We start from the raw sequence: 23,884 nt of genomic DNA, 5'->3' as shown, positions 1-23,884 counted from the left end.
CCGATTTTGGCTCGCCGACAGGTTTTGAGAAATCACAGACAAATGCCTGAAATCACAAGCAAATTGGTGCTCGTGCACGTGAGTGACAATCACACAGTGTGAAATACCAAATGCGCGATCTGAGAGAATCGCAGATGAGTCGACAATGCCTGTGAGATTTTTGGCGTGCTAAATATCCGGAGCTGTCGTCGATTTAAACCATGCCGTGTAAAATGAGTTTTGACTGAAAATAACATCAGAGATCGCCTACAGTCAGTGAGAGAGCAGCTTTCACTTGCGTGTGTGTTTGTGTGTCGGCTGGCCAGCGGAAGGTTAAGGGAGAAGTTAAAAGCGCTCATTTTCGGTTTATTTTGAAAAACTAGTGGAGGTTTGACTGGAGCACACATATCTGTTTGACGCTTCATACAGAAAGTTTTATATAGAAGATGATGAGAAATAGCTAAATCCCTTCAAACCCAGGTGAGCACATATGTACATTTTCTACCCCATTAAAGGCTTCTTTCTCATTATGTAATTAATAATAAAAGATATACTATGTGTTTTTGGCTGTGTTCGACGTAGTTTGGACGAAGTTGTCAGCGATTCTTCCTATTGTAAAGTCGTGCAATGTGAAAGCCCTCGTCGCTGATCCATCTTGCAGTGTAAACAAAGCAGCGACAAAACGCTAGCCCAGATAGTCATGCTGTGTGAAAACATCTGTGACACGATTACTTTGAAAATCATACAGTCTGAACTCGGCATTAGTCCCTTTATTAATCTGGGGTCACCACAGTGGAGTGAACCGCCAACTTATCCAGCATATGTTTTACACAGCAGATGTCCCTTCCAGTTGCAACACAGTACTGGGAAACATCTATACACTCTCATACACTACAACCAGTTTAGCTTAGTCAATTCACCTACTGTGCATGTCTTTGGACTGTGGGGGAAACCGGAGCATCCGGAGGAAACCCACAAACAGAGAGAACATGCACAGAAACACCAACTGACCCAGCCAGGTCTCGAACCAGCGACCTTCTTGCTGTGAGGCGACAGTGCTAACCACTGAGCCACCATATCACCCAACATTGAATTTAAAAATAGTGTTTTTATTACTGCTCGTTTCTATTTATTTGAAACAGCTAAATTAATTTGAACCGTCTCTCCACCTTGTTTGTGTTTTATTTAAGTAGTATAAGTATAAACAGCCGAGGCAGTGGCGCAGTAGGTAGTGCTGTAGCCTCACAGCAAGAAGGTCGCTGGGTCGCTGGTTTGAACCCTGGCTCAGTTGGTGTTTCTGTGTGGAGTTTGCATGTTCTCCCTGCCTTCGTGTGGATTTCCTCCGGGTGTTCCGGTTTCCCTGCGTAAAAACTTGCTGGATAAGTTGGTGGTTCATTCCACTGTGGCAACCCAGGATTAATAAAGGGACTAAGCCGAGAAGAAAATGAATGAAGTATGAACAGTATACTGTTTTACTTTTATATATTTCGTTACTGTATAGTCATTATTTTAATAAGAAAATGCAAATACCTTTTATAAATATGATTTGATTGATATTATTTACTCATATCATTTATATGAGTTTGATTTAATGAGCACTCTTATTAGCATGCATGAATATGGGATTACAATACCCCTTTTTAATGCATTTAAACTATTTTTATTGCTATTTTCAGTGAATGTGAAACACTGGCCACCATATTTTTACTCGATGAACAATTTTATCCAGTTGGGTGTGATATTAGTCAATTGTGAGCTAACTGTGCCTGTAAAAACAGATGCTAGTTTTCCCCTTGAGCTTATCTATATGGCTTTTGTTTGCTCCATGGCATTTTTTTTACCTTGGGTTTAGGGAAATACTAATAGGGTAACACTTTACTCCACTGGGTGTTCATAAGACATTAAACCTTTATAATCCTGACATGACACGTCATGAATGGGAATGAGCTTTTATGTATGCGTATAACAAGTCATTAAACGGTCATGACACCCCCCACTTTTGGTTCAGGTCTACCTCAGAATTTTTTCAAAAGATGCATGATAATGAGCGTGGAGCTCCACGAGCAAAGGGCAGGAGGGGGCGTGCCTAGCATGAGAGAAATAGGGGAGCGAACAACTATTGTCAGTCGGCTGAGTGAAAATGAGACACAAACCGTGAGGAGATGCATGATTTTATAGTATACAAAGTTAAAATGCAAAGAAATAAACAGTGATTTAATGCCCTGCTACATTTGTTATTTGTAATTTCATATGCAGATAACCACAATTTATATCATAATAAAGATAACCGGGTTCATATAAACTATAAATGAGGACTTTTCCCTCAATCATCGGTCTGAATCATCGTTTTGAATGCAGACTTGCCCTGTCTATTTTAACCATTAGCCCTGCTGGTAATCTGGAGGATTTATGCAAACACAGCAGCACGGCGATGTATCTAAATGTGAAGTCCTGATAAAAGACAAGATTCGCCATTCTCCAATTCTCGTACTGCTCTCCCGACAAAAATGCCTGCTGCACACAAACAGCTTTGCTGTATTGAACCTGACAGCATCACGGGGAAAAACATGCAACAAATCACGTGGATCATGCAACAAACACATACGACCCTTCATGAACAGCTAAATACTGTGTGCCGTGGGTCTGTGTCTCACAGCTTGGCACTGGCAGTGTCTTGCCTTCGGAAATCATGTGCAGTCATGAATAATTAAGAAGCCGGCTCTTCTCATAGGATAAGAAAACTCAGCTATGAATAATAATGAGAAACCCACGCGTCATCCTTGCACTTGCAGTTTTGCGCCATGTCGCCGATTTTGATCTTGGCTCAAATATCATTTTAAACCCGGAAGCTGAAATAAGCTGACAAAAGCTCCAAATTATCCAGTTTTCCCCACAATTAAAGCTGTCAGATGCTAACATTGTCTTAATTCAGGGATCACTAAACTTGTTCCCAGAGGGCCGGTGTCCTGCAGATTTTAGCTCCAACCCTAATCAACAACACCTGAACAAGCTAATCAAGGTCTTACTAGGTATACTTGAAACATCCAGGCTGGTGTGTTGAGGCAAGATGGAGCTAAACCCTGCAGGGACACCGGCCCTCCAGGACCAGGATTGGTGACCCCTGTCTTAACTGATGCTCAACACACACAAATCTGTTAACATCTCAAAAATTGTACTCGATGGTTTCGTGAAGCTTTAAGTGTGATGTGCTAAATTGACATTTTAAATGCAAAGATGACATTGTTTGTTATGACAACTTGGCATTAACAAAACAGCATAACAGCCCTTTCAAGTAAATTGCTACCTACTACCATGCCATGTCAAAAAAGTACACCAATGCACAAAAGTTCAACATCGTTTTAGCCTTTTTTTCCACTCAACATTAGCATTGTTGGTATAGAGTAGAATTAACTCTACTTGCTTATCATGTAGGAGCCTCTTTTTGTAAACGATGACAACACAGTACCACGTGAACAGAAGTAGAAGAAAAAAAAACACATTTAACAACAATGGCGGAACTGCTGTATCAATTAGAAGACCAGCAGGCATGCATTAACAGTTGCACGCATGAGGCATCAGTGATAGTTTTTTTCTTTTAAAAACTGTTTTGCGTTCTTCTGTGATTTAAGTGAAATGTATGGCAGTGTTTCTCAACCACGTTCCTGGAGGACCACCAGCACTGCATGTTTTGGATGTCTCATTTGTCTGTCACACCCATTACAGGTGTTTCAGTGTCTGCTAATGAGCTGATGATCTGAATCTGGTGTGTTTGGTTTAAGAGACATGGAATATGTGCAGAGCCCCAGGAACGTGGTTGAGAAACAAATTCAACACAAATGTTGAATTGTTGACTTGTCTGTCTGTCAGGCTGGATTCGTGGGCTGTGTTCGGGACCTGAAACTGAACGAGGTGTCTCTTCAGAGCCCGTCTGTCAGTGTAGGAGTGACGCCCTGTTACCAGCAGCCTTTGCAGCCCGGCGCTCACTTCTCCAGTCGTGGAGGATTCATGACCATCGGTCAGCCATTTTAATCCTATTATCATACTCTCAGCAGGAACTTTCTGATACACAAACTCTTTGTTCACTGTGTCTCTGCTCTTTAGACGAGTCGCTGGTTTTAGGACAGGACCTGGAGATCCAATTGGAGGTCCGTCTGGATTCAGGCTCAGGGCTTCTGCTGCACACTGGAGCCAAGAAAACACACCAGCTGAGTGTGTATCTGGAACAGGGCCAGGTGACAACCACACACAACACACAGACACACACAGACACACACACACACAGACACACAGACACACACAGACACACACAGACACACACAGACACACACAGACACACACACACACACACACACACAAACACACACACACACACACTAAAAGGTCCCCTTAAAATAAAAATGTGCATTTTTTGGGGTGTATGAGTGATTATGTTAGTCTTAGGTTCGTCTATAATCCAGTGCGCTCTAAAACTGTGACCATATTTGCATTTAGAAGATTTAAACATCTAAACAATTCCAGCAAAATGAGTCAGGAAATTATTTGACGTCACCTCATACTTCCATTTCTCATAACATCTTCTGTCCAATCAAATGTTCTCTAGTGTTCGATACGTCCTGCCCCTTCAAGAAGCTATTGCTTATGCTGTAATTTGCCATTATTCATGTCAAAGAGCATTCACAGTGAGGGTTCCTTATAAGGGAAACATGTGCAGTACCTCTCTATGGCAAGCCCAGAGGGGGAAATACATGGCATATATCAGGGGTGTCAAACTCAGTTCCAAAAGGGCCGAAGCCCTGCACAGTTTAGTTCCAACCCTGCTCCAACACACTTACCTGTAGGTTTCAAACAAGCCTGAAGGACTCAATTAGTTTGATCAGGTGTGTTTAATTAGGGTTGGAACTAAACTGTGTAGAGCTGCGGCCCTTTTGGAACTGAGTTTGACACCTGTGGCATATATAAACAAAGGAAATATATCAAAGCTCTTAGTCCACTTGTATTTGGTGAAAAGTACTATATAGTGCTACTGACAGGATAAAAATATGTGCTAGTCAGCACAGAACATATCAGAAGCATTTGAATTACAAAGAAAGCTGAAGAAACTGTGAGTCAGACTCAAGTACCGTTTACATTAGTGCGTTTTAGTTTTAAAAGGGCATTTTAGAATGAAAACGATCCAAGTCCATACTAGCGTTTCACCCAGCGTTTCTGAACAGCTCTCCGTCCACACCAAAATGACTGAAATGCACATTACTTGACCACACACACGCACGCACACTCCCTGGCATGCGCTGCAGCATATCTACCCACATTACCCAGATGAGAGCTGTGCTCGTCGAACTGCTCATCAAGTCAAGCAATCTCCCGCTGGATCTAATCTCATTATATTTGTTAAACATGATATTTCATTCATCTTGTTGTCTTCATCTAACAACATATTCTCGACTTTGGTCTTTTGAATCTATTACTTGTTCTTAGGTAACTTGTTTTGGCTGAACGCAAAGCTCAGGTTAATATCTAATGTAACGTAACCACATACATTCTGTATATTGACTGATCGCTTGCCTTTATTTCCTATAAAGTCTAAACTTACTGTACGTCATACTTTTATAATGGCCATTATCGATTATTAAAACTGACATTCAGCAAAAGAGAGGGTATATTTCGTATTTTCACTGAAAATGAAAGGACGCAGTAATGTTATAGGCTCCGTCTTGTTATAAATATGCACACAGTGAAGATGATGGTCATATACGCAGCACAACGCCTTAACATTTCTGCTGTCTGTTAAGTTGCTAATATCAAAAATGAAAATAGGCAGTTTCTTAAATCATGTTTTAATTTTATTGTGAGAAAGTGAAACAACGTAGCCAGGGTGATGTGAACGAGGATATAGAGTACACTGTTCGTGTACTGCTCGTTCGTATCCTCGGTAGTCTGTTTTCCATATCAAACTTGCTAAGTCTGAACTTACAAAGAGAGGACAAGTAGGCTACTTAATATTGTGGAAAAGCCCCAATCAGAGAGGTGAATGTCTACAGCCCCGCCTCCCCCCCGTTTTCAGATGTCTCCGTTTTCAGATGTCTCCGTTTTCCCCCATCCACACTGAGACGGAGCAGCAGCGTTTTACAATGAAAACGGCCTCTTTAGCGTTTCCAAAACGCTCCGTTCTTGGCGCTCGAAAACTCCGGCGTAGTGTGGACGGATGGCGTAACCGTAGCAAAACTTATGCGTTTTAAAACGAAAACGCATTCGTGTAAATGGGGCCTCAGTGTTGAATGGCAGCGTTGTGATGTAGACCAAATGAAATTGGCTGTTTTTCAAAAGAAGAGGAGACTGTATCTCTCACCCTTTCTTCATATTTCAGTTGCAATTTTGTCAAACCACTTCACAAGGCCTTTAAAAAGATAGTTCATCTAAAAATGTTTTGTTGAGCTGAGTTTCTTTTTGTTAAACACAAAAGAAGATACTTTGAAAAATGTTGGAAATCTGTAATCACTGACTCCAATAGTACTTTTTTTCTGCTATGGAAGTTAACGGTTATAGATGTCCAACATTTTTTCTAAATATTTTCTTTAGTGTTCAACAGAATCAAAAAACGATGGTGAGTAAATGTTTATTTTTGGGTGAACTACCTCTTTAAGCGAGACTTACTGTGATGTTTTCTAATGCTTTATTCAGGTTAATTGGGTGTCTTTGACACTTTGTGTGTTCTGTGTGTAGGTCACTGTGCTGATGAACAGTGGTAGTGGAGAGTTTTCAGTCAGTCTCACACCTAAAGAGTCGCTCTGTGATGGAGGATGGCACACTATTGCAAGTAAGTCGAGACCACCTTCATTTCTGAATCTGGAACGTGCTTGTGTACCTTTTGTTGTTTTTCTCCATTAAAGTATTTTGTACCTATTTTATTTGGGCATTTTAGACAATAACAATAGATATACAAGGTATTTCTCAGTTGGTGGGAAAAGCACAGAGCAATGGTTTGAGCAGATGTAAAGATAGATACGGTAATAAATAATTATACTAGGGGTCCGTTCTTCGTACGTGGATTACTCAGTTAGCTGGATTTGGTTATTGACAATTTGACATGATCCAGGATCGTTTCGTTCTTCTAAACTGATCTGAGAGTTGTTGTCATAGCAACAGTTCTGCTAGTTCAAACCTGGTCGGAAGCAGGTTCAATTCATATAAACAGGATTAGATCGGCTCAGTACAAGCAAAGATAATACAGAAAGTATGTACCGAATTCTGATATTTTCTTACAGTAGTAGTTATATACACTTGGGAAAATACTAAATCTTTTAAACCTATATAAAGTTATAGTTATTAATAAAATAAATAAAGTTATTTATTAATAAAACCTATGCAATCTGCACCCCCGAAATGAATGTACAAAGACTGCCACCTGGTGGTGCAAAGAGAAAACTTTGATATGTAATTTTTAGATCGCTTTAGTACAATTTGTGTATGATAATAGACATGCACAGTATGTGATTTTTTTTTAAAAGCAACAATACATTTATGCAGTCATAAACATGTTTTGACAGTTAATATGACGATGATTTGATGCTTCATAAAAGTTGCAGACACCTTTACCAATATCAAAATGCTTTTGCAAACATCCAGTTATTCTTTACACCGATTAAAAAAGTCTACTATAATAAAGAAAATCTTAAAATCTTAGAATCTCGATATGCATTGAAATTAATGAGGAATACTGTTGAAACATGAAAGTGTAAAGCCTGCCGCTCATAACAAATGTAGAAGATTATTGCGTGTCATATTTAACAAGCCGTTTACTGCTAATTTGACGGATAATTTTGCTCACATGGATAATTGAATATTAATCAGATGATGTCATTACGCTGCTGTGTCGTCAGCCAATCGCTGCATAGCTGATCATGATTTCGAGGATCGATAGATCTGTCCTTCACAACACATGTAACGATCTCAGATCACTTTATCCAGACATTTTAATCAGATTCATGAACTTGTTTGAAGAACCAAATTAGCGAGAGATCAGTTATCAAGATTAACAGATCCAGGATCTGCCAAATCATCTTAGATCATTTAAGCGAGGTACGAAGAACAGAACCCAGTAAAAGATCAAGTACTTGTTTTAGTTGAGTAAACTAACTAGACTTGATTTCACTTTTAATGCTCATGTAAAAATAAAGTACTGATATATCAGTACTTTTTTTGTGATATATCAGTACTATTTTGATCAGTGACAACATTTAGGCGCAAACTCATCAGGAGATAATGATGGTGTTTAAGAAGTATTGTGATGTTAGTGGGGGTGTGGTATTTGCTGATTTTAATGCCATTTCCTCACATTCAATGGCCTCATATCAATGGCTTTACGTGTCAAAATGAACAAAAAGACTTTGGAAATCATTTAAAACAAAATATCTTCCTTTGTGTTCAAGAAAAGAAAACGGAGGATAAGTGAATAATGACAGCACTTTCATTTTTGGGTGAACTTTCCCTTTAATAACATTATGATGCTCTGGCCAATGTGCACATGTGGTTTGGGTAGGCTTAAGGGTGCTTTCACACCTAAACTTTTGTTTCGTAACCTGTCTCGTTAGAGCGGTTTGTTTGGCATATGTGAAACCAGCAATCGTGCTAGGATCCGCTCCAAATCAATCGCTCCTAGATCGCTTGAATGAGGTGGTCTCAGCTCGATTGAAACAAACTCTGGAGCGGATCGATTGTAATGAGAAAGCGATATGATCCGAGCACAGTTATATCACAGTGTTTTATGGATTTGTAATGGGCATACGGCTATATGAAGAGAGAATTATGAGTAGGGCGGGAAGTTTCGGGAGTCTCCCGGATGCCCGCAAATGAGTGATTATCTGCCGGTAATCGCGCGTCTCCCTCCCGGTCCTCAAATACATCACACACCCTTCTCACCCCTCCCAACCACATCTCTCCTCGCTCTTCAGACACATCGCGCGCACCTTGTCAAACACCACCACCCCCCTGACAGCTGAGCAAAATAAACCCTGACACTCTGACCAATGTGTGGAGTTTACTCACACGTGACTTGTTTTAGCTCTTTTGGTCCGTTTAGAAACTTTGCAGTGTGAAAGCGAACTGCACCAAGAGCAACAAAGTAACAATTTTATTCCCTGTTTTGGAACAACTGAATCGATTCACAGGTGTGAAAGCACCCTAAGAGTCCTCTGCGTTCACACTGCAAGGCTTAGTGCTCAAATCTGATTTTTTTTTTTCTCAGATCAGATGTTTTTGCATGGCTGTTCACACTGCTCTTATAAATGTGGCCAATATCAGACTTGCAGTGTGAACAGATCATGGTTCTAAACTGACCCGCATGTGCAAAAGTACAGATATGGACAGGACAAAATGTCTAATTCTGCACACCATGCGTATACTGTATGAGGTAAGCACGCTGTCAGATCATGCTTATGATTATTACTCTTTTCACAGACAACCGTGGTGTATTTTATCAACTGTAAAGGGTTGTTCAGCTATTAATAATGTGTATTTCGACATTTGAAACCTAAAACAAGTCTCTTGTGATTGTATGACAATTGTGGTGCGTGACACTCTGACCACCGGTGAACTCATCCAGGGTTAATGAGCAGCGGCAGACTGAGCTGTGAAGGCGGAGTTGGTTGATCTCCGTTTGCAGAAATATTTCATTTTACTTCGTTATAAACAGCAGACACGTGTAGAAGGGAGGTTTGGGTGCTCGAGCACCTGCCCTTTTTTCTCTTGGAGAGAAAGTTCTCCCTACTTTGCACACGGATCCCCTATCCGCAACACCCATGACACTCTTTGGCTTCGCGATCAACCTGTACCTCAATTGTAACCAGATTAGTCAACAAACAGTAGTTTTGCCTTCAAAATCTTTTTCATAATGAACAACCAACTCTCTGTGGTAGAGTAATCGCCCTGTGTGCCATTCTGAGGAGGAGAAGATAATAGCCCCTTTCACACAGTGATACCGGTAAATATCTGGAAAATGTCCGGAACGACTTTACCGGTATATTCAAAAAAGCGCTGTTCACACAGGCGAGGACGTTACGGAAATTTTCCGGAAAAGAGCATTCACACATCCATTCCAAAATACCGGTAAATTCTGACATCATTCACCACAAATGAGCTTTAAACGGCTGCGCTTGTATTTGTAAACATTTGACTAAATTACAAACTCTGTGGATGATCAATATTGTAAACAACTTTCACAGGATCATATTCGCATGTCGAGATGTTCATAATATGTGCGTGTGCAGGCGCTCACAGGCTGTTTCACAGGCACACGCAAAGCTTGAAGGTAAACAAACAACGGCTTATCATAAGCATCTTATCGATGATTATTTGCACAGTTGGCATTAAGAAGAACATATAAACGTGATCTGACTAACTTCTAGCAGCTAATTGTGTCTGGAAAAATATTCAAAGGCTTTTATTCTCACAAACTGCGCGGACGTAAATGCGTCTGACTGTTGTGATTGGCTAAAGCAGAAGTCTTACGTCAGCACGTTCTAGACGTGCACGCGCTTATTCCAGAAATATTCCTTCTGCGTTCACACAGCGCAGCATTCCGGCAAATTGCCGGTAATGTTACAACTTCTCTTTCCAGAAAATAGCCAGAACGAATTTACCGGTATTTTCAAAAAGGACCTGTTCACACATACAGACCTTTCTGGAAAATTGCCGGTAATTTTCCGGAAAGGTCTGTATGTGTGAAAGGGGCTAATGTTTGCAGCACAGAATGATGACGCATGTCGCTGGAAGATTATGTGAAAGTCACATGAAATCCGACATAACCATTCACACTGCGCTCACATTGCAAAACATCAGATCTGTGTCTGATCTAAGACTACATATGAAAGTGGCACAAGTCTGACCTGAAAAGATCAGATTCCATGTGGTTTAAGCTGTTCACACTGTCATCATCGGAGTCACATGTGGGGGAAAAAAAATCTTATTCGGGCCACATTTGCCTGCAGTGTGAACGTAGCCTAGGTCAGTGGATCTCAAACTTTTTTCAGCAAGTACCACCTCAGAAACAAATTGTCTGTACAAGTACCGCTATAATGAGCAGTATTGAAATACAGTAGTGTGGTAGGCTCAGTTAAGAAGCTACAGCACTGCACTGTTCAAAAAACAGGCAGATTAATTCCTATTATTAAGAATTTTTATTATTATAAGCCATTTTTAACATTATAAATAGTTTGAACATTAACACTGTACTGTGCTTATATGAAAAAAACAAAACAAAAAAACAAACAAAATAAAACATTAACGTTTAAATTGAAATGTGCTTTTAAAAGTTCATTAAATATGGTAGGCTACTGTTCTTAACAAGTATCCATATACAGTAGTAGCTTATTCATCAAAACTTGGAGATGTTGCTTGGACCTCATAAATATAGGCTATATGTCATCATATTAATAGATAAATCATTTTTGAACTATATGTAGCATGTACATATGACATTTGATTTCTCCACGTACCACTAGAAGGAAGCTCACATAGCACTAGTGGTACAGGTACTACAGTTTGAGAACCACTGCTCTGATCATAAACTCATTGTATAATGATGGTTTGTTCTTTAAACAATCGAAAAAATATATATATTGCTAAAGGGGGCTTATTTTATTAACCTTAGAATGAAAGCAGTTATTAATATTTTTAAAAAGTATTTTAGCCAAAATAAAACAAATAAGACTTTCTCTAGATGAAAAAAATATTATAGGAAATACTGTGAAAAATTCCTGAATCTGTTAAACATTGATTGGGAAACAATTGAAAAACAAAAACAGGAGGACTAATAATTTAGAATTTAACTGTATCTACATGTAAGACTTGAATAAGGTTAAGGTCGGGTCTACAGTTTTTCACACTTAAATTAAATATTTGTGTTTTAGTTGTGAAGAAGAGCAACGTCATTCAGCTGCACGTGGACTCGTTCAGTGAACACGGAGTGGCTCCCAAACAGAGCAGATCCAACGGAGGCAAAGAGGCGGTGTATTTGGGTGGTCTGCCAGGTATGATCAATCAACCAGCCAATATAGTGCAGTTAAAAGTGAATGAGGTATAATGCTTAACGTGCGTTTTATCCTGTCGTGTGCAGAGACCATTACAGTGCCTGGTCTATCATCCAGCGTCCAGTCTTTCCAGGGGTGTGTGAGGAAAGCCGTACTGAACCACAGGCCCGTCATGCTCTCCAAACCTCTGTCAGTGTCTGGATCAGTGGGCACTCAGGGCTGCCCGGCCTAATAGAGTGTCAAGCCAAACACAGACTCTATCCGATCATCAGGTGGTGGGTTTGCATAGAGGTTAATTTAATCAGATATTTATGTTCACTTTGTGTGTGTCGTTTTAATAAAAGCACTGCGACACCATTGATAAACATGTTCACAACTGCAGGGACCAGATGAAAAATGGAGCACTGGATTCAAATCATTCACTGATGTAATCATGACCAAACACCCTTAAATGACTTTATATTTAATTGTATTAAAACAGGCATTTTCCTAAGCCTTTGGTGTATTTAAAAGTCACTCGTGAAATGTTATTTTTGTCATGTTATTATCACGTTTCCCTCAATTAGCTGTATTTTTATTGGCAATAAAGATCTCCTTTGTGTTTGATGTGATGGACTTGACTCGTGCGCAGACTGCGGTTACAGCTCGGGGGTTTAATAGCGTACTTTTGCACATACAAAAACACATACTTGGGTCAGTGAATGAGTACAGGCAAACATCCCAGACTAGAACACTTCAGAGAGACTATGGCGTTCAGAGAGCGTCTCTAATCCAAGCTCATGTCCTCATCGTCATCTTTCTTGTCTTTGGAGTCTCCGTCGTCTGTTTTGCTGTCACTGCCCTCCATGGCTTTAGCAAATGCCTCCACGTCTAAACATCAGGACAAAACGGATCAGTGCTCGTGGATAGATTTTAAATTAAAGGAAAATAAATTATTTTGTGTATTTAGTAGTCACATAATAGTGTTTACATCATCTGACAGGGACTTTTAACAACACGTAAAAACACTGTGTGGATTTGAAGCAAGCATTACATGAAACAGTAACAGACTAAACAAACTACACGCTTTTCCTGATGCACACTGACCTCCTTTATTAGCTGCGTCCACTGCTTCAGAAGGCAGACCAAACTGGTTCATGAGCGGCCCGAGCTGACCCGAAGCCAGAGCACTGCTGAACATACTCATCGCCTGCACACACACAGACATGTTCACATCAGGCCCAACATTTACACACAATTCAATCAGAAATTTCACTGATTCCACTGAGTCACAATATATGATTATCATGGCCAGCAGCACTCATGATGAAAGCATCACTGTAGACATTTCACTTGTTTTTAAAGGGCACCTATGATGATAATCAACTTTTGGAACTTTTTTGCGCCTGTGTGTGCGCATGAGAGAGAGTGACCAACCTGCTGGAACTGTGGTGAGGTCAGTGTGTTCTGGATCTCCTCTGCACTCTGCGGCAGAGACTCTCCTGAAGGCAGGTACGGCAGCAGCCTTTGCTGAACCTCAGGGTTGGCCAGAATAGGAGCCATCACATCAGGGGTCAGCACACTCGCCAAGTCCACTACACAGGGGACAACAGAAGAGATGTGTTGGAATTTCAGAGATTTCATTTATCCTGTATAATCATTCTTACAATGTGAATCTAGAGTCAAATCTGCTTTTCTCGGTAGCTTCATGAACAGGCCTGCAGAATGTAGGTATTAGAGGGTGGTGAACTAATGCATGTATTGTGAACAAGAAGATGAAGAAAGACGTCCGTCTTTTACCTCCGGATCCCTCAGTGGGCATGGCAGGCACGTTCATGGTGGCCAGGATGCTCTGGAGGTCGCTCAGCTGGATGGGCTGTGTGCTGGATGCAGGTCCCGCAGGCAGGGAGGGGGTCTGGGCTGCAGGGGTGGTGGGGGTGACAGTGGGCGATCCGCTGGAGGTGGCAGCAGGGGTTACGGGTGTAGTGGGAGCCTGGGTGGAGCTAAGACGGGCAGCAGACCCAGAGGACGGAGTGGCTGCTGCTGATTGGCTACGAGAGCTGTGAATCAGAAATGAATCAATCAGATGAGTGAACAGATCAGTGCATGAAGAAAATGGGTTACTGCATGGAGAAATCACGAGTCGCACCTGGAGGTTGAGCTGCTGGTGGCTGGACCTCCACTGCCCAACAGACTGGCCAATCCTGGACCAGCCAGAGCACCTGGAGAGAGAAAACAAAAACCTTTTACTGACTGCAAATATCTGAACATCATTATTTTGAATAAATAACCTTTCTTTAAAAAAAAAATTCAATAAATCACTTACCAAGTCCACCCAGTCCTGTTGGTCCGATCAGCTGCATGAGTTGATTGTGGCTCATGTTACCCAGAAGGCTTTGCAGGCCACCTTCTCCTTGAACAAAGTTATAATTAAAAAAAGCAAGACTCTCTTTGCACTCTTGTAGACAAAGGGCTTGTGCCAACATGCACGCACACACTCTCTCTAAAGCTGACCACTTGACTATTCAAAGTTGTGTATTAACCTTTTCACATGATTGAACACACAAGTCGTCCTTTATTCATATCTCTGCGCTTCCAAATAAAACTTGATGACAACTATAATTGACAACAATTTAAACATAGAAATATTACACATAAATATAATAAATAAACCTTACAAAATGCATACACTTATCAACCCAATAAAGCAAATTATGTGTGCAAAACTGAAATATAACCTAAAACATTTGTGATTAAAGCAGCATTTCCATTCAATGACTGACAGCAAACCAAAAGAAAAAGTGGAATGTGCTGCAGTAGATGCCGCTGTGGGCCTTTTTCTTATAAATGACTTGCGCCTCAGAAGATGAAGCCAAAATTTATATTTATATTATATAATAATATAATTGAACTTTCACTTAAAATAATTCTCAAATTTGAGGACAATTTTCTGTACATAATGAAAGATGGATTGCCATTGGGAAACTTGGACTAATTCTCCTTTCTCAGTTCAAGTTTATACATCTCTACCAGTGTAAGGCTTGCTATGCTGATGAAAAATCTTATTAATGATAACTGATGAGTGTTTTTTAAACAATGTCGAAAACAATTAACATGCTATCCAGCAATATATGGCAGCAGGCACTGTTTGAATGACTGATTCACTGAAGCATTAACTTAAATGATTCATCCAAAGCTGCTGATACATTTAGAAACAAAACAAGCATCTTTATCAATAAACCACTGAACCATTTTCTCAAAGGATTCATTCAAAAACAGATTGATTCATAAACGCACGTATGATAGCATTTGATTTGAATTTGTCAAACTAAGACTATTTCACTTCCAAAATGTAACATTCAATATTAACTTCTTATTTGTTGAACTGTTGTATAAATTCAATATCACATGTGTGATTAATCTCAAGTGCTGATATTCTGGAATAATGGCACTGTTGATTGATTAATACTGCTTTTTCTTTATGGAATTGGTTTCATTTTTTGCTTTCATACCTCGTGTATTAATGTCATCCTGACAGCATTCCATTAATCTTAATCTAGACATGTTTTTTTCAAGTGAATGATCTATTCCATCATGTCAGCTGCCAAACAGCTCAAACAACGAATCTGATAATATCAGAAGCAATAAAATTGGGACACGTCTATCACTCACCACCGAGAGCAGACAGCTCATGTCCTCCACCTCCTCCACTGCCCAAAGCGCCGGGCATGGGTGGGTTATTTAGGTACTCGTTAACTTTGCGACAGTATTCATCATCTTTATCCGTTTTGGGCTCCTTCAAACGAGACGGATGAGAGAGAGTCAAGCACAAATGTAAATGACAACTATTTAGATCTCAGAACTCTTTACACTGCAAAAAAGTTTTACTTAATTAGTTTTTACATTGTTTCAAGTTTAAATATCTAAAGAATCTTAAATCAAGAAGCTTTTTACTGACAAGCAAAAAATGTCTTGGTTTCAGAAATGATAAATCAAAATTAAGCAAGTTGTTCCTTGAAACAAGTAAAATAATCTGCCAACAAGGTAAGTAAAATAATCTTGTTTTTAGTTTGAAATAGTTATTTTTCATTATTCACTGGCAGATTTAATGTACTTGTTTAAAAAAAACTTTATTTTTTATGACCAATTATGACTTATTAATTTTGAAAATAACATACACTTACCTGCTATTTTATTAGGTACACCTGTCCAACTGCTCATTAAAGCCAATTTCTAATCAGCCAATCACATTGCAGCAACTCAATGCATTTAGGCATGTAGACAATGGCTGTGTCCGAAACTGCCTACTACTAAGTAGGTACTGCATTTAAATTTAAACGTACTGCTCGGCCGTTAGAAAAGTACGATCTATACAGTATTAATGTGAAAAGTATGAATGGAATTCGGACGTACGACATCCGCCATTCTGTCATGGTCACATGACCTACCTGCGTCGGTTGCGTCACTTCAGTCCCATTCATAAACTCTCTCGCGGGGCATAATGGGGCACTATATAGTATGGAAGTATGCAGTTTCGGATGCAGCCATGGTCAAGACGATCTGCTGCAGTTCAAACAGAGCATCAGAATTGGGAAGAAAGCTGATTTAAGTGAATTTGAACATGGCATGGTTGATGGTGCCAGACAGGACAATCTGAGTATTTCAGAAACTGCGGATCTTCTAGGATTTTCACGCATAACCATTTTCAGGGTTTACAGAGAATGGTCCGAAAAAGAGAAAATATCCAGTGAGGGTCTTACTGGTTTGTCGGTGCAAATGCCTTGTTGATACCAACGGTCAAAGGAGAATGGCCAGACTGGTTTGAGCTGATAGAAAGGCAACAGTAACTGAAATAACCTCTCGGTAAAACCGAGGTATGCAGAACTCTGAACATCTGTGAACACACAACACGTTCAACCTTGAGGCGGACGGGCTACAGCAGCAGAAATCCACACCGGGTGCCACTCCTGTTAGCTAAGAACAGGAAACTGAGGCAACAATTCACAAACTGGACAACAGATTGGAAAAATGTTGCCTGGTATGATGAGTTTTGATTTCTGCTGCAACATTCGGATGGTAGGGTCAGAATTTGGCAGCAACATAAAAGCATGAATCCATCCTGTCTTGTATCAACGGTCCAGGCTGGTGTTGTAATAGTGTGGGGGATATTTTTGTGACACACTTTGGGCCCATTAGAACCAATTGAGCATTGTGTCAATGCCACAGCCAACCCGAGTATTGCTGCTGACCATGTCCATCCCTTTATGACCACAGTGTACCCATCTTGTGATGGCTACTTCCAGCAGGATAACACTCCATGTCATAAAGCGTGAATCATTTTCAGATTGATTTCTTGAACATCACAATGAGTTCACTGTACTCAAACGGCCTCCACAGTCACCAGATCTCAGTCCAATAGAGCACCTTTGGCTTTGGCATGTGGTGGAATGGGAGAGTCGCATCATAGATGTGCAGCCGACAAATCTGCAGCAACTTCATTATGCTATCATGTCAATATGGACCAAAATCTCTGCCGATTATTTCCAGTACATTGTTGAATCTATGCCATGAAGAATTAAGGCAGTTCTGAAGGCAAAAGGGAGTCCAACCTGGTACTAGTAAGGTGTACATAATAAAGTGTCTGGTGAATGCATTTTTTGATTGTCTAGAAATTGCGTCTTTGATTTAAGGATTTTTATGTAATTAGATTAAAAACAAAGTAAAAACTAAGAAAGATTTTTTTTTTGCAGATATACACCTGTTATTGTGATACATTTTCATTATTTACAAGCAGAAACAGTCAGCAGTTACAAGTTTTCAGCTTTCTTCAAAATATCTTCTTTAGTATTCAACAGAACAAAGAAACTCACAAAGGTTTGGAAGCACTCGTAATTGCGTGAACCATCCTTTTAATTCCAGGTGGAAGCATGGCATTGTATTCAGCACATCTGAAACATGTTAACAAGCATCGCACAACATTTTACTCACCTGCATCCAAAAGAACAGCCGTTTAGAGCCAGCCTTGAACTTCAGTACATACACACGTCCTGTAGTGCACTGGTTCACCCGTTTAAACTCACAGTCATCCGGGAATATGATCAGATCCTAAAACACAAAAATCAAGACTTAGGTACTGATATATTCAGCATTATCAACCAACCATTCACTGTAAACAGGCCTCACATCCTCCACATTTCCAGAGGTCCTGTCCTTCCAGCAAAAATGAATGAGTGAATCATCTGTCTGCTGGATGTAGACGGTGCCCTTGCGCTTGTCTGGGGTCACAGTGCTGCCCTTCAGGGTCATTTTACCAGCCCTGAACTCAACCAGATACTTGCTGGATGAGCTGCGGGATCCAGAGACCAGACTGGGGAACAGAGCTCCAGATGACATCTTCACTAAAGGGCACAAAACACAAACTGTTACACGTTTACAACATGACAGCACATTTAGACAACGTCTGAAGCCATATACACACACATACTTTTGTTCAAAATCTTAGAGCTTATCTTTGGAAACAACACAGTCAGTCAGCAAGAATTATTAGCACTCTAGTTAGCTTCAGGAAACATCAATTGACCTGCTTTTTGCGAAAATATACGCATGTTAAATTAACATGTAATATAATAGTATATTTGACATTGTTTCATATTAAAGTTTAAAAACCTATCTAATTTTTTATTGTCTGGCTTGTGAAACGCTACACTAGTTAGCATTAGCAGCCGCTTCAATATCTCCAGCTCCACCATGACTGCGCGTTTTGTTTCTGGTGCGTCTTTGAACAGAACATGCCGCTATAATTCATATATTTACAAAGCGAGTTAAAAGTAATTCATACCGCTGGATGAGTTTAGCCTTTCGTTGATTTCAGCAGCAGGTTTTGTTTTTTGATCCTGAGGGTTCGTTCTCTGAAGATTTGCAGATAGACTTACTGGTGAAAAGTGGAAACTAAGCGACTTCCGGTCTCCTGCTCGCCATGTTCCACAAAGGGCAACATCTGATTGGCTGAGGAACATGTCATTCAGCAGCTGCTGTGTCATTGGGTGCAGATGAAGATCCTTATTTTCTCTCTACAGATCTTCACCATGTAAATCGTCATGAAAACACTTTATTTTGTGAGTGTGCCGCTTGTATTCTTTCTTAGCCAAAGACTTGAAGATCCCCACATAGCAGTAAAAAAAAGTTATAATATTTAAGAATGGCGACACGGTGGCTCAGTGGTTAGCACAGTCGCCTCACGGCAAGAAGGTCACTGGTTCGAGCCTCTGCTGGGTCAGTTGGCATTTCTGTGTGGAGTTTGCATGTTCTTCCCATGTTGGTGTGGGTTTCCTCCGGTTTCCCCCGCCCACAGTCCAAAGACATGCACTATAGGTGCATAATAAGCTAAATTGGCCGTAGTGTATGTGTGTAAATGCAAGAGTATATCAGTGTTTGACAGTAATGGGTTGCAGCTGGAAAGGTATCCGCTGCGTAAAACATGTACTGGATAAGTTGGTGGTTCATTCCGCTGTAGCGACTCCTGCTTAATAATGATACTAAGTCAAAGAAAAATGAATGAATAAGTGTATAAGATTAATATTATATTATATTCAATCATCTCACCCTGACACTTTAGTCTCAAATGACAAAAACTTCCCACAAAACAGTGAAATCTATTTAAATTAACAAGAGATTAATTTATAACATCATTAATATATAATATTAATACATTTATAGATAATTTTTCATGAATAATGTAATTTTTACCATTCAAAACTTTAAAGAATTGCATTTCAGAGTATGTATATATATATATATATATATATATATATATATATATATATATATATATATATATATATATATATATATATATATATATATATATATAGGAATCTGAGAGTGAAATTCAATACCCTTTAAGACTTTTCTATACTTTTAAGATCTTATAACTACTTTTTAACACTGGCGAGATTTTAACTTATTTATTAAATATTAAGGCAAGAAATTAATCCAAAACTAAAACATTATTCATATACTGAATACAAATCTATTAAATCTTCTAAATTCAGCAGGTTGGCTCCTACAGATCTGCAGAAATAATGGTCTTGCCTTGAATACTGCGGTAAACAAAGCAGCATGATGTCAAATTTAGCAGGATTTCATAAACTACACAGCATCCTGATATTTGCAGATTTAATTCAGGCTTTAAGTTTAATTCAAACTTTAGCATACACCCATACATTGCATAAACAAAAATGATATAAAATCGAATACCTTGCAAAATAGCAATTAAGACTTTTAATACTTTTTAAGACCCCACGGACGCCCTGTATTTGTGGTTATATTATGCTTGTAGGCAATGCAGTGGCGCAGTGGGTAGCACGTTCACCTCAAAGCAAGAAGGTCGCTGGGTCGAGCCTCGACTCAGTTTCTGTTTGGAGTTTGCATGTTCTCCCTGCGTTCGCGTGGGTTTCCTCCGGGTGCTCCGGTTTCCCCCACAGTCCAAAGACATGCGGTACAGGTGAATTGGGTAGGCCAAATAGTCTGTAGTGTATGTGTGTGTGAATGAGTGTGTGTGGATGTTTCACAGAGATGGGTTGCAGCTGGAAGGGCATCTGCTGCGTAAAAACTTGCTGGATAAGTTGGCGGTTCATTCCGCTGTGGCGACCCCGGATTAATAAAGGGACTAAGCAGACAAGAAAATGAATGAATGAACAGTATGCTTGTTTTACAACACCATCTTCTGCAGTCAGAAAGAGCAGCAGCTCAAACAGCTGACAAGCTGCACTGATGGAAACCATATTTACATTGTCCTTCTGAGTATTCAGGACTTCCCTAATTTGACAATTAAGCTGCCATTTCATTGTTTGTGTTTTTACCCGTTTTGTTTTGTGAAGGAGTTCATTGTTCACACAGCAAAGAAGCCAAATGTTGCATCTTCATTTACTTTGTTGTCACATAAACAACATTCACATCATGAATCTCCACCTTCGCTTTTCACTGAGGTCTGCATACACTGTGGGTTCAGTCTTTACCAGTTTGAAGATGAACATTATGCTCCCCATCAGAACAAAACAAATGAAGCTTGCTATCCTCAATGAAGCGAACTTTGGTGCACTTCTCCATCCACACAACATGCTCCTTTGCAAATGATAAATCAGTCTTTTGACTCTTTCTACTGATAAAGGTTTAGTCACTGCAGAGCTTTTAGTCTGAATTCTCCTAAATGTAAAGACCCTGTGTATAGAAATAGATCTTAACCCTGTTCAGAGCTGAACCGACGATAAAACCCAGTAACACTTTTGAATTGTTTACCATTCTCCACATTATCATGTTCTCTTTTGTAGACGGCCAGCCTTTTAGGGAGACCTGAAAAAGTTGGTGGCATTGTAAAGATACAATTTTCTAAACAAATTATTTTTGGAGCAACCACATTCTTTTGATGCAGCTGAAAAACTCATGCCTTTAGTATTCATCTGGTCACTTACTGTCTAAAGGTTATAGTCACTTTAGAATGGCTCACCATCTTGAAAAGTCAGAAAAAAAGGTAAAGTTTGGCTATTAATTAAATATGGTTAATCAGATAATTAGGTCACACTTTATTTAAAGTTACAATAACTTGCTAATTATCAATAGCCATTAATGTAATAGTTGGGTGGATAAGATTAGGGATGTAGAATAAGATCATGATGATTATGCAACTCATAAAAACAAATTAACAGCCATTATCGTAATAATAGATAATAAGTAGGGTCAGACAGAATCTGCAGACATTTTTTGCCATTTCTGCACAGAATTTTGTCATGTGGAATAATTTTTGGGAGTATCATAACTAAAAACGTAATATATGAAACTAAAAACAATACCTTTTTAACTTTTTATTTCATTTTACAATGCAAATTCAAATAGATTCACTTATTTGGTAAACAAAGCAAGTCTCTCTTATATCTATACTGAAAGAAAGCACAAATTACTTTACAAACTGTACTGTAAATAAATCATATTAATATTGTCAAATTAGTCAATATTATTACTGAAATTAACTTTAAAACTGAATAAATATAAATTTCAACACATTTACACAATAGACTCGTTGATAGACTAAAAATCTGCAAATATCTGCAGATTTCCGCCAAGCACAGACTCTGTGTGGACCTAGTCACTAGTTAATAGTGAGAATTGGTCCTTAAACTAAAGTGTTGCTGATAATAAAGTTATTTACCTCTGGGTGCCAGCTTAACACAAATTACTGCGAGAAATCTCATTCAAAAATATTTGTAACTAATTTCATTTAAAATGAGCTTAGACAACAGTTCTTGAGTTGTTTTTTAGTGATGACTTTTGATAACATGATGGTTTTCTTTTACAATTTTAAGTTGACTTAAACTGATTAAGCTAACTTAAAGATAAAGGGATTGAGTGGAACCCAGCGTTTTTTACAGTGCTGAAAGTGTTAACTAATGCTGATCAGAGTTATTTCAAACATCTCGGTAGCCATCCAAATATGCTAATTAAATGCACAAAACTGGAATATTGCAAAAAACCTTTGCAAATAAAGCACCATTACCATACAAGGAGTCGGAGAGAACAAACCTGCCCCTTCCTGATAAACTGCAGCCAAATACCAAATATCATGGGGAAAAATGGAATTTGCTGCATTATGAGAAGACACTGTGGGCCTTTTTACTTTTAAAAAAATGACTTGCACCTCAGAAGATGAAACATAATGAAGTAGTGCCTTTTGGAGGCACAAGGTAATATTGTAATAAAAGTTCATATTTTTGATGCATATGCTAGAATTTAATCTACTGTTATTATAGTTTATGCCCATTTTCAAAATATATTTGCAACTTGGCATTTACATTAAAGGGGTGGTCCACTACGATATTATATTTTAAACTTTAGTTGACGTGTAATGTAGCTGTGTGAACATAAACAACATCTCTGATTGTAATATGCACAAAGTTCAATGCAAAGGGAGACATTTTAGAAAGCTAAAATGCCATTTAAACGCTGCCATTTCCACAGAGCTTCTTCTGTTTCTAAATTTGGGATTCCAAATGACATGACACAAAGAGAGAATAGCTTACAATTCAATATTAATTATGTTCCAGAGAATAATAAAAAATATATAGCTAGCCTTTGACAAAGGACAGTTTCCAGAATCTCTCTCAGTTCAGTGCTGGATTCAGCTAAAAACTCCTCAAAGGAGCAGCTCCAACTATAATAGCAGAAGCTGTGGATTGTGAGCCACAACCTGTCAGTGTTTTTATTTGTTAAAATTGATCTATTACATGCACAGTTTCTAATGTTAATGGTGTAGCAAGGATGTAAACAAAAGTAAATGCTGTTTGGCATCGTTAACAGTTTAGCTACAAATTCATATTTTCACAGCACATTATGTTAGCTGACCAATCAGAGCCTTTGCGAGCTTTTAAAGGAGCTAGGAAATATGATAGTTGTTTTCATGTTAGCTGAGCAGCTGTATATTATTGATGTAAGATATATGAAAAATATTGTGATTTTCTACAAATGAAGCATGAGCTCACATTGGTTTGCACCCCATAAACACAACCAAGCCTTAAAAATACACTCTGGACCACCCCTCTAAAAAAAAATTATGTAATATTCCAAAATGTGCATAAAAATAGGTAGATGGCAACATGGCTATAAGCGTTTTGCACAATGCTTTTGAACAGGGGTACCCAAACTTTTTTGTATGAAGGGATAAAAACCAAATATCATTGAAATCCATGAGCCCAAGGTAAACATACAAAAATTTTTACATTAAACCTGCCATGGGTAATTTCCTAATTTATTGGAAAACATTACTTTAAATCATATAAACTAATGCAGTATAACATATTAAATGATAACTTATCTCAATAAAAACAATCACATTTATAACACAGTGGAGTTCA

The 23,884-nt window shown here is 39.0% G+C and overlaps 2 protein-coding genes across 7 annotated transcripts in view; one reads left to right on the top strand and one right to left on the bottom strand.

Moving 5' to 3' along the window:
- The window catches only part of lama5 (laminin, alpha 5), a 206,831-nt gene extending 194,223 nt beyond the window's left edge, over window positions 1–12,608 (top strand). For all 4 annotated transcript variants that reach the window (XM_073938014.1, XM_073938013.1, XM_073938012.1 and 1 more), the window contains 5 exon segments: window positions 3,847–3,994; window positions 4,081–4,211; window positions 6,700–6,793; window positions 11,883–12,002; window positions 12,089–12,608. In XM_073938014.1, coding sequence (XP_073794115.1) covers window positions 3,847–3,994; window positions 4,081–4,211; window positions 6,700–6,793; window positions 11,883–12,002; window positions 12,089–12,234 — 639 coding nt within the window. In that variant the 3' untranslated portion in view covers window positions 12,235–12,608.
- Window positions 12,609–12,635: 27 nt separating this feature from the next.
- On the bottom strand, window positions 12,636–18,966 carry adrm1 (ADRM1 26S proteasome ubiquitin receptor). 3 transcript variants are annotated; one of them, NM_201013.3, is given in 10 exon segments: window positions 12,636–12,872; window positions 13,089–13,191; window positions 13,419–13,576; window positions 13,782–14,041; window positions 14,131–14,203; window positions 14,308–14,388; window positions 15,654–15,777; window positions 17,970–18,086; window positions 18,165–18,379; window positions 18,820–18,966. In NM_201013.3, coding segments are annotated over 9 exon segments (1,230 nt in total). In that variant the 5' UTR covers window positions 18,375–18,379; window positions 18,820–18,966; the 3' UTR covers window positions 12,636–12,768.
- Window positions 18,967–23,884: the final 4,918 nt, after the last annotated feature.

Source organism: Danio rerio, chromosome 23 (genome assembly GCF_049306965.1).
Source record: "Danio rerio strain Tuebingen ecotype United States chromosome 23, GRCz12tu, whole genome shotgun sequence".
Classification (NCBI taxonomy): Eukaryota; Metazoa; Chordata; class Actinopteri; order Cypriniformes; family Danionidae; genus Danio; species Danio rerio.
This window is presented reverse-complemented; position numbering and strand designations above follow the sequence as displayed.

Bases quoted from the DNA above. Each gene is read 5' to 3' on its own strand.
- adrm1 (XM_005161962.6), bottom strand. From the start codon at position 18,374: ATGTCATCTGGAGCTCTGTTCCCCAGTCTGGTCTCTGGATCCCGCAGC. The intron at 18,087-18,164 runs GTGAGGCCTGTT...TTTGTGTTTTAG, and splicing joins CCTCTGGAAATGTGGAGGAT to GATCTGATCATATTCCCGGA. The intron at 14,204-14,307 runs GTAAGTGATTTA...TTCTCTCTCCAG, and splicing joins AACAGGACTGGGTGGACTTG to GTGCTCTGGCTGGTCCAGGA.